This window comes from Hyla sarda, chromosome 11 (genome assembly GCF_029499605.1).
Source record: "Hyla sarda isolate aHylSar1 chromosome 11, aHylSar1.hap1, whole genome shotgun sequence".
Classification (NCBI taxonomy): domain Eukaryota; kingdom Metazoa; phylum Chordata; class Amphibia; order Anura; family Hylidae; genus Hyla; species Hyla sarda.
The window spans coordinates 41,729,112-41,740,706 of record NC_079199.1 but is presented as its reverse complement, the minus strand read 5'-3'; the positions used below and the strand labels follow the sequence as shown (position 1 = coordinate 41,740,706).

The window sequence follows — 11,595 nt, the reverse complement described above, 5'->3', positions numbered from 1 at the left end:
CATTCAGCTGCTTGAAGTGGCTCTAGTGCTTGCACTAGCACCACTCTCTCTAAAGGGGTACTCCGGTGGAAAACTATTTTTTTTTTTTTTTATAAACTGGTGCCAGAAAGTTAAACAGATTTGTAAATTCTGGCAGCCTCCCAGTTTGACTGGGAGCACATGGTAAGTGGCGTCCATTGCTGCCACGGCGCCGTGTCTGTGGGGAGGTGCGGCCCAGGGGCTGGTTTGAGTGGCATTGGGGCTGCTCTGCCAGTGGGTCGTTCCCCCTGTGGGCACTGGTGTTGCGTCGGTGGTGGTCACAGCCCAGTACTACGCCATTTTATGCTAGGGCCATTAGGAACCAACTCTAATTAGGTGGCCTTGACGTGGTAAGTGAGCTTGTACCTTTTGATCAAAATGTATACTAACAACCTGTTAGTTTTTGAATTTATGCTGAGAAGCAAGTAGATCTAAATAGAATTTGTGGATGTGCGACCATGTCTGTCTTCTCTACTTGAATTCAGATTTTGTAAATTATTTAATCTTAATCCTTCCAGTACTTGTCCTTCCAGTACTTATTAGCTGCTAAATACTACAGAGGAAATTCTTTTCTTTTTGGAACACAGAGCTCTCTGCTGACATCATGAGCACAGTGCTCTCTGCGGACATCTATGTCCATTTTAGGAACTGTCCAGAGTAGGAGAAAATACCCATAGCAAACATATGCTGCTCTGGACAGTTCCTAAAATGGACAGAGATGTCAGCAGAGAGCTCTGTAACAAAAAGAAAAAAAATTCCTCTGTAGTATTCAGGAGCTACTGGAAGGATTACGATTTTTTAATAGAAGTAATTTACAAACTTTCTGACACCAGTTAAAAGAAAAAAGTTTTCCACCGGCATACCCCTTTAATGTCATCTTTGCATCACCAAGCAAATAATAGCAATGGTGCAAGGTACTGTTGTCCCGTTCACACGAATGGGATGATTCTGCAGTAGCTTGCACTGTCGCTACTTAGTCAGGTCCCAGACTATCTAAGCAGGCTTACGCCTATTAAGCTGCATGTACAATCGAATGCATCAGCACTCACTAAACTGTGCTCTCTTCAGATGAGAGCTGCCAACATAAGCCTATTCAGACTCTATTATAATGCTAGAGGAAACTTATGTTTCTGGGTCAAAGAACTGGTGGGCCATTTAGGAGCTGCATATAAATTGTGGGGGGGGGGGGGGGGATTTATCAAAACCTGTGCAAGAGGAAAAGTGGTGCAGTTGCCCTTAGCAACCAATCAGATTCCTTCATTTTTTAAAAAGGCCTCTAAAATGACAGAAGTCAGGTTGCTATGGGAGTCTGCTCTACTTTTCTTCTGCGCAGGTTTTGATAAATTTATCCCCTAAGTATTTTTCCAAAGTATTTGTAAAATAAAACAGAAATAGAACACATGAACAGTATAAATGTTTTCTGGAATCACAAAAGAGAAAGTGCGGAGCAACTCACCCGGTAAATCGGAGGCAGCGAGGCACATCACGGTTAGGCAATGATGGAGCGGGGAGGGGGTAGGTGGAACGGGGGGAATCAGGCGTCGTGCCACAGCCGTATCGCACTGTTAGGTGCTTCATCAGGCCCCTGCGACCTCGTCGCAGGGGCCTGATGAAGCGCCTAACGGTGCGATACGGCTGTGGCCCGATGCCTGATTCCCCGTTCCTCCTATCGCCTAACCGTGATGTGATGTGCCTCGCTGCCTCTTATTTACCGGGCGAGTTGCTCCGCACTTTCTGCGATTCCATTGTGCATTGTTTAATCTTGCGTGCAGCACCACCCATAGGAGAACACAGACTGCTAACGCTAGCCACACTATTAGAGGAAGTATACTCATAGGATAAAGCGACAGTGCCGGATTCTTTCCTTTTTGTTTGTGATTGCATAGAAATGTTTTCTACCGCTTCAGTTTTGGACCTAAACCCAGCGAGTGCTTATGAATACTGATGTAAAATGCACAAATGTGAACAAGCTCTAACATTTTTCTTACAACAGAAATCTCATAGGCCACAGTGTGGCAGCTTCCTGAATGAGGTAGTAATAAAGGGGGGTCAATATATTTCAGAAGCCTTTTGAGCTGTTTTAAAGGCAACACCAGCATCTGTTCTATGCAGTGACAAACTCTTCGAGCCTTGTTACCCATTTGGTCAGTTTTGTACAAAGGCAACAACGGAGTTTCACAACTGCAAATCCCAGCCTGACCATGGATCTAATGATCCGAACTGACAGCTATACATTCAGATAATCAGACCCAAAGGTGGTCCAGGACCAGTAGCCATAATACAGTCTATAAAATGCACTGGTTTCACACATGTATTTTGCCCCTGTATTACTTTTGTTTTGCAGACTGTAATAGGGATCTAATGTTAAAGGGGTATTCCAGGCCAAAGCTTTTTTTTATATATCAACTGGCTCCGGAAAGTTAAACAGATTTGTAAATTACTTCTATTAAAAAAATCTTAATCCTTCCAATAGTTATTAGCTTCTGAAGTTGAGTTGTTGTTTTCTGTCTAACTGCTCTCTGATGACTCACGTCCCGGGAGCTGTGCAGCTCCTATGGGGATATTCTCCCATCATGCACAGCTCCCGGGACGTGACATCATCATTGAGCAGTTAGACAGAAAACTTCAGAAGCTAATAACTATTGGAAGGATTAAGATTTTTTTATAGAAGTAATTTACAAATCTGTTTAACTTTCCGGAGCCAGTTGATATATATAAAAAAAAAGTTTGGCCTGAAATACCCCTTTAATCTATAGAGCTATTCACATGGCTGTATAAACTGTGCGTATTTTAAGAATACAGCATGTGCTACTCTCCCAATGGAGAGGGAATAAAGTACAGATGCATCTGATCCCTATTGAATCAGTATTTTCATTTATTTTATCAATGGCTTTTTAAAGTCATTGCTAGAAGACTGATTTATACCTAAACAATTGGAAGAAACAGATTTTAGTCTGATAGTATTGGTGGAAGGTATTGAGGAGGCAGCACCAGCACTTTGAGGGGTACTCCGGTGGAAAATCAACTGGTGCCAGAAAGTTAAACAGATTTGTAAATTACTTCTGTTAAAAAATCTTAATCCTTCCAGTACTTATGAGCTGCTGTATGCTCCACAGGAAGTTCTTTTATTTTTGAATTTCTTTTCTGTCTGACCACAGTGCTCTCTGCTGACACCTCTGTCAATTTTAGGACGTGTCCAGATTAGGAGCAAATCCCCATAGCAAACCTATCCTGCTCTGAACAGTTCCTAAAATGGACAGAGGTTTTGGCAGAGAGCACTGGTCAGGCAGAAAGGAAATTCAAAAAGAAAAGAACTTCCTCTGTAGTATGCAGCAGCTGATAAGTACTGAAAGGATTAAGATTTTTTAATAGACGTTATTTACAAATCTGTTTAACTTTCTGGCACCACTTGATTTAAAAGAAAATGTTTTCCAGTGGAGTACCCCTTTAACTCAGAACATGGCATATGGGAGACAGATCGGAAGTCATACGGTTTTTGTTACTTTGAGGCTATGTTCATACAAGGAATATCCACATGGAAAATCTCTGTGTGGACATTCTCCTGACAGCTTCTCATAGACGGCAATGCATTTCATCTTCGGTGTATTCAGCATAAGGTGTCATTTGGTACAAATTACAGAAAACCAAACAAAACAGCACACTACCATGTAAACAAACTCTGGTTTACTACAATCAAAATGAACAATTTATAAAAGAAATATTATACATTATACACATTTTGGTCAGACATTTTTGTAAAGTGTACACGTATTTACAAGAGGAAGCAATAACCTATTTCAAGTCGCCTGTCAAATTTACTATCTGACATATAAAACAAAGTGATTGCAATGATGTAGAGGTAACGTGGGGATGACATTGGTACGTGCAGCTTAAAGGGGTACTCCGCTCCTAGACATCTTATCCCCTATCCAAAGGATAGGGGATAAGATGTCAGATGGCCGGGGTCCCTCTGCTGGGGATCCCCGCTGCGGCACTGCACTATCATTAGTGCACAGAGCGAGTTCGCTCTGTGCGTAATGACAGGCGATACAGGGGACGGAGCAGCGTGACATCATGGCTCCGCCCCCTCGTGACATCACAGCCTGCCCTCTTAATGAAAGTCTATGGCAGGGGACGTGACGACCGCCACGCCCCCTCCTATAGACTTGTCTTGAGGGGCTGGGCTGTGACGTCACGAGGGGCGGAACCGTGACGTAACGATGCTCCGGTCCCTGTATTGCCCGTCATTATGCGCAGAGCGAACTCGCTCTGTGCAGTAATGATAGCGGGGTGCTGCATCGGCGATCCCGGGGGTCCCCAGCAGCGGGACCCCGGCCATCTGACATCTGAGATGTCTAGGGGCGGAGTACCCCTTTAATAAAAAAATAATAATGACAAAACAATTTTTTTTTTACAAAAATCCAACAGCAGCATCTACATTTGTGTTACTAGGTCATAAACTAGTGTTTTCCACTGAACATGCAGAAACACGGTAAAAATGGATTAATATAAAGGCACATGGAGAGGTACAGAGGAATAAATGGGGTATCCAAGAGGTGGGTCTGCTGCCTGCACAGTTAGGTTACGTAGGAGCACAGGGTGGGCTTGGATACTGTAGCGTTCTTCATCATCGTTGGTGGCGTACAACAATTCCCAGGAGAGATTGGCCCATTGGCCTCGCACAGCTTCTGAGTTCAGTTTTCCAATCTGCACCAGCTGTTCTTGTAGGGTGAGCACTCTGCCAGTGTAAACGCCCTGCATACAAAATAAATATTAAGATTAGAAGTTGTAAAGAAGAACCGGATTTACATGAAATCAAGGCAAGGAAGCAGAAACACAGGAGGCGGCGTAGTGATGCCAACAAAATAGGAGAGGAGTAATTGTAAGCATGTGACCAGCCTGATAATAACATGTATTGCTGGTACTCTGTCATTAGGATTTTCTAGGAAATGACATGTAAAAGACCGACTACTCTCTGGATTCAGAACAGCTTTATAGTATTTTCATGTAGCAAATTTCTGCATATATCACCCAGCACTGTAAAACCAAATGAAAACACACATTACTTGGCAGCAGATTTTACCCCCCATCTGTAGTGAAAATGTGCAGAAGTGCAATTTTGCTTATGCTGGGTTCACATTAGCATAATACGGATGCAATTTGGGTAAGCAGAGCCACGGTTTGGGCAGGACTTGCGGTGGTAATGATGTCACAAAAAGGCATCCTTAATAATGTTAGTTTTAATCCAGTCTTAAAGGGGATGTGCCATTTTATAAAGTTATCCCCTATAGCAGTGGTCTTCAACCTGCGGACCTCCAGATGTTGCAAAACTACAATCCCAGCATGCCCGGACAGCCAAAGGCTGTCCGGGCATGCTGGGGGTTGTAGTTTTGCAACAGCTGGGGGCACCCTGCTTGGGAAGCACTGGTCTATGTAGAGGAAAGGAGCTTCTAAAAAAAATTAACATGGAGCCGCCCTCACCTGGTGTCCAAAGGAGCAGCTAACCCTGGCCCAAAGAGTAGTACAGAACATGTAATACCACCCTGTACTGTAGGGGGCACTACCAGACATCAGTCAGTGCATACGCTTCAGTAATACAGGTGTTTTACCAGTGAATGCCCATTCTGATTGGTCAGTTCATTGACACATTTCACAGATCAGGACTGTCTGTACATTGTATGTTGAGTCTGGTTTCAACTTACAATGTTCCAGAAAAGACCATTGTATGTTGAAACTATTGTATGTTGAGGCCATTGTAAGTTGAGGGATCACTGTATCTACCGTAGCTGTCAGGGCTCTGCCAGAAGAGTCGAGATCATTACAACCACAATAAATTCTATTTTGCAATCATGTAGTTACTTATTTTCTAAACTATCTTTCTTGGCGAGGAACGAGATGCAGCTGTCCTGGATGTGTAATGTCCCCTCAGCTTATCTAGCACAATAAAAGTAATGTTGCGTTCCTTGTAAAAATCAAAATGTAGTTTAGTGAAACGTCTATTGGGCAATACGGTTCAGAGGCCAGGAACTCTGGGGCATCTCGTATCATAGCCCTTTTTAACTAGAATTTTATGGTCATTGGCAGGTTCTAATTTTAGTACATGAGCAATTTCAGTTAAGGCTTCTTAAAGGGGACATAGAAATCTAATATTCTCTAACATTGTATAGGTGATTTCAATTTTGTTTTCCTTATTTGTCAAAAATTCTAATTCATTTCACAATGTGGTAGGGTAGGGGTAGGGTCCCACGTGGTATATTAGCCATGGATTTTCCGTATGGAATCTGAAGCATTTACAGTAGCTGCAAAGTGGATAAGATCTCATTCATTCACACACTGTGGAAAAATCTGCACTAAATCCATATAATAATCCGGTGTGAATTTCATCTCAATTTTGGGATTTTGAACCACTACAAATTTATTGTGCATTTGTTCAATTAAAAGAAAGGAATTTATGGTTTTTTTTTTGGGTTGTTTTTTTAGGCTCCCTGGGTGCTGCAAAAAACACTAAATAAGTCATGCCCACCTGCCCTGATCCCTACCGCTGCTGTTTTGCCCTGTACCCAATGTTCTCGCTTCATTCCGCTTCTGATGACTTTTTGCTGAGCAGTAAAAGCTTACTAGGGTGGTTAGCCCTGTGACCAGTGATTGGCCGAGTCGGTACATCCTTTCCAAATGAATCGGCATCGGAAGTTGAAATCAGAGAGGAAAGGGATTAGGTTCCATCAAAACAGCTGCAGTGAGGATCAGGGTAAGGGAGTATTATTTTGTGTTTTTACAGCACCCAGGACATACAAAAAAAAAACATTGTGCCCAAAAAACCAATAAAACTACGTGGGAGTCAATTTTCACAATCAGTAGTTGTGAAGAAAAGTTTGCAAGTGTAGAATTCATAAACACATTTATATTTTGTAGGTGTGTGTTAGCAGATATATAGAAAAAAGACATAATAGATGGTGTTTTAAGTGCCATTACCAGGTGGATATAATGGGGTGAACTAGAGTTGCAAGTTATGCACCCACAAAAAGTGTCTCATTGTCGCTGTTGGGCAACAGGATACAGGAGGCAGACGATATCCAGCTGTGGTCCATGCACGAATGAGGACTCAAGTAGAGATGAACCTCGGACAAGATCAGGGACCAGCAGAGAAAGTCGATACTTAGCGCCGCCCAGAGGCTGTTCCCGATTTCAGGAGCGGTAGCCAGTGTAATAAATAAGGTTATTTTATTCTCATTTTATTTATTACGCTGGCTACCGCTCCTAAAATCAGGAATAGTAGCTCGTTTGTGTCATCCCAAATCTACACCAAAAGTTGCACAGTTTGGTGATAAAAGGGTGTGTTTCCACTTTGCTTACAAATTGTCAGAAGATGCTCCTGGTCTTCATGCATTATGCACAGTTTACCTTTACATAGCACAGAGCACCTTCACTGCCACTTCCTTCTAGTTTTTAGAAAGAGGCGGAGGGTTCACATTGAGGAATATCACTGATCATTGGCGACACATTCCAGCCATATGCTGCCAACCTCTCTAGATGAATCATTTCAACAGGGCTTGTGGAACTTGTACTAGGGCTGGGCGGTATGACTAAATGTGTGTATCACGGTATTTTTTAAACTTTTGGCGGTTCCACGGTATATAACGGTATTTCCTAGCCCCCCATATTAATCATCAGCCCACATCCCCATCGGGGTAAATACTCGCATTTCACCCGCATGCGCTGCCCTCCTCGTCCTGTTGGTTGCGACCGCCGGCGCTGACACTCTATACTGTGCGGTATCCCTATGCCCGGGATGCAGAAGGTAAACAAAATAAACTTTAACTCACCTACGTCGGCCTTACGCTGGGGACGGAAACGTCGGACAGCCGTCAGCCTATCACCGGCTGCAGCGATGTTCCGCCTCGGCCGGTGATAGGCTGAGCCCACTGTCATGTAAGAAGTCGGCTTCTTACATGACAGTGGGCTCAGCCTATCACTGGCCGAGGCGGAACATTACTGCGGCCGGTGATAGGCTGACGGCTGTCCGACGTTCCGGTCCCCAGGAAACAAGTGAGGCCGGTACCGAACCAACGGGAGGTGAGTTCAAGTTTATTTTGTTTATTTTTTTTGCAGCCCGGGCATAGGGATACCGCACAGTATAGAGCAGTGGTCTCCAACCTCCAGATGTTGCAAAACTACAACTCCCTGCATGCCCGGACAGCCGTTGGCTGTCCGGGCATGCTGGGAGTTGTAGTTTTGCAACATCTGGAGGTCCGCAAGTTGGAGACCACTGATATAGAGTGTCAGCGCCGGCGGCCGCAACAAACAGGACGAGGAGGGCAGAGCATGCGGGTGACATGTGAGTAGTACCCTGATGGGGACAGCGCTGGGCTAATAATTAATTGGGGGGGGGGGGGCAGAACTGCGCTCGCAGGTCACATATGATTAGTTCCCCGATGTGGGGACAGCGCAGCGCTGGGCTGATTCATTCATTCCCGAGGGGGAGGGGCCAAACCGGTATTGCGGTATGGGTTAAAATCGTGCAGCACAAAAATTTCGGTATTCGGTATGAACCGATATACAGCCCAGCCCTAACTTGTACTATAATTTAGATTAAAATCAATTCTGATGCAGCTATTACTAAAATATCTTACCATGTTTGGATCATGACCCAAAGAAAAAAGATATGATTTCTCTTGCAGAATTGCCTGCTGCCACTCCGAGTCTGACACCAGACCAATGTACCAATCGTTATCATACTCCTCCAGATAATTCAGCAGTTCTTTGAAATCTTCGACGGGTCCCAGACTCGCTTTATCAACCATGAGCTTAAAGGTATACCTACAAGATAAAAGTCAAAGACTGAGCAAAGGTGAACAGTTCACAAGCACGTGCAGTCATGAGGAATGGAGAAGCTGCATAAAAACTATTTCATTAGTTATAAGAAGAGTTTACAACAAGATATTCACCTAAAGTCCTGGATGGCAAATCTTCTTCTCCTTCAATGATATGGAAGAATCACTGAATGAATAGATGCCTATTCTATGTGTACTAAGCTTAGAAAGTAGCTGACTACTCAGATCACGCCTATTTACCGTATATGCTCAGTCTTTTTAAAGGGCTTCTCCACCATAAGGTGATTTTAGTATGTACCTGGCAGGCAGTAATGGACATGCTTAGGAAGGATCTGCGCTTGTCTTGGGGATAAATGGCTGTGTTGTGAGATTACCATAACACTGTAGCTAGCTTTTTGTGAACTGGAATTTTCTGTTTGACTTTTCTTTTTTTTTACTACAAATCCCACAATTTCATCTTCCTCCCTCCCACACATCAGCCACCCCACCCATTGAAACATAAATGAGCTGCATCCATTCAAATCACTGTGGTTTTCAATAAGTTTGCCTATAGCTGTTGCATTAGTTGCAGATTGATCTCTCTTCAGTGATCGCTCCACCCATTGAAGCAGACAGGCTCCCTGTCATCAGCTGACTAGTGAGTCAGGTCTCGGCCGCAATGCAAACTGGAAAAAATCTGAGACAACAGTCATTTTGTATGCTGATGAAAATAAATATTGGGGTGAAAACCATCACACACAGGTACAGACACTATATTATGAACTATACTAACTTTACAGCTCCTGTAGCATAGTCAAATAAAAAAATTCCTGGAATTCCCCTTTAATATCAGGGGAAAGTGCCCCTTATAATGAAACTTGAGGGAATGACTAAAGATTTTGCCTTTGGTTGGGCCCATATAAAGCACTGTCATAGCCTCATCTACCTGGGAGCCTGCAGAAATAGTATTTCTTATGCAGACCCCTGGTTTGCTCAGCAACCAAAAGTGGAAGTATCAAATTCAAGCTCTGTTTACATGACTTCTCTTTATAATGGGGCTAGGAATGTTCAGGCTTTAAAGGGGTACTCCGCTGCCCCAGCGTTCAGAACATTTTTTTCCGAGCAGGCGGCGGGGGTCGTGACGTTACGGTCACGCCCCTTGTGATGTCACACCACGCCCCCTCAATGCAAGTCTATGGGAGGGGGGCGTCGCCACGCCCCCTCCCATAGACTTGCATTGAGGGGGTGTGGCGTGATCACGACTCCCGCGATCAGACTTCTTATCCCTTACCCTTAGGATAGGGGATACGATGTCTAAGGGGCGGAGTACCCCTTTAACTCCTTAATGGCAAATTACAGATATATATCCAGAGCAGGTGCTAGTACCCGTACCACAATGGATGTAATATATCCATCATAATGATCTCATGGGTACTGACAGTAATTGAGCAATTGCTGGGGTCAAAGTTAAAGGGGTTATCCAGGAAAAAAAACATTTTTATGTATCAACTGGCTCCAGAAAGTTAAACAGATTTGTAAATTACTTCTATCAAAAAATCTTAATCCTTTCAGTACTTATAAGCTGCTGAAGTTTAGATGTTCTTTCCTGTCTAAGTGCTCTCTGATAACACGTCTCGGGAACTGTCCAGAGTAGAAGCAAATCCCCATAGCAAACCTCTTCCACTCTGTGCCCGTTCCCGAGAAAAGCAGAGATGTCAGCAGAGAGCACTGTTGCCAGACAGAAAAGAACAACTCAACTTCAGCAGATGATAATTATTAGAAGGATTACGATTTTTTTTTTTTTTTTTTTAACATGTAAATTTTTATTGAGAAAATTGTACAAATGGAAACAAAAAGTCGTACACAAAGAGATAATAACATATAAAAAGTGCATCGATTCACATTCGGTACATGGAGTAGAGAAAGTCAACTCTAGGCTGATTGTACATAAAAGCAAGACATATACCTCTGTACTTTAGATCTAACATATTTTAAACAGAAACAAGAAATAAAAAACTGAGTATGAACCATATCAGTGTACTCATCACCACGATGTGTAAAGTATATAATTGAATAAGTAAAAAGTGGGGGGGGGTCTAGGGATCAATGTTCCCACCAGGCAACTAGAAGTGCACAAGTGCAACTATAGTTGCACTGTATTATGAGGGCAGTTTAGCCATATATCCCGACTGGACATGAAAGTGCGTTCATTCCCTAAGGCACACGCTATCTTATATTCATGCCAACAGTTCGAATTGATATTATATGTTATTTCTTTGACCGTGGGCACCGTCGCTGTTTTCCATTTCTTAGTGATATTATGTCTTGCTGCAATAAGTGCATTAATAATAACAGTTTTATGGAAGAAAGAATATGTGTCAACACCTATGGTGACGATTTTTTAATAGAAGTAATTTACAAATCTGTTTAACTTTCTGGAGCCAGTTGATATATAAAAATATTTATTTCCTGGAATACCCCTTTAACTCTAACTCAAATTTACCGCATAGAGTCCCCATCCATAGTGACCGCAGCATCTAAAGTGTTTGACAGAAAGAGGGGATTCCCTCTGTCTGGCCATCGACAACATACCACACATTTACCAAGGTTCCAATGACTACCATGGTAGCAGCCTCCAGGTCTTCCATCGGTCTCTGTCTATTAGGCTGTGCCTCCCAATGTAGGTCCTTACCCCGATTAACCAGAATGGATGACTGAACATACAAAGAGACGTTTTGATTCTTTGTAACATTTTTTTTGTGATAGA

The 11,595-nt window shown here is 43.1% G+C and overlaps 1 protein-coding gene across 6 annotated transcripts in view; it reads right to left on the bottom strand.

Moving 5' to 3' along the window:
* Positions 1–3,682: 3,682 nt before the first annotated feature.
* PCNX4 (pecanex 4) overlaps positions 3,683–11,595 on the bottom strand; it is a 51,674-nt gene continuing 43,761 nt past the window's right edge. For all 6 annotated transcript variants that reach the window (XM_056545293.1, XM_056545294.1, XM_056545296.1 and 3 more), the window contains exons 11-12: positions 8,649–8,835; positions 3,683–4,773 (exon numbers count right to left, since the gene is read on the bottom strand). In XM_056545293.1, coding sequence (XP_056401268.1) covers positions 4,522–4,773; positions 8,649–8,835 — 439 coding nt within the window. In that variant the 3' untranslated portion in view covers positions 3,683–4,521. The remainder of the gene's footprint in view (positions 4,774–8,648; positions 8,836–11,595) is intronic.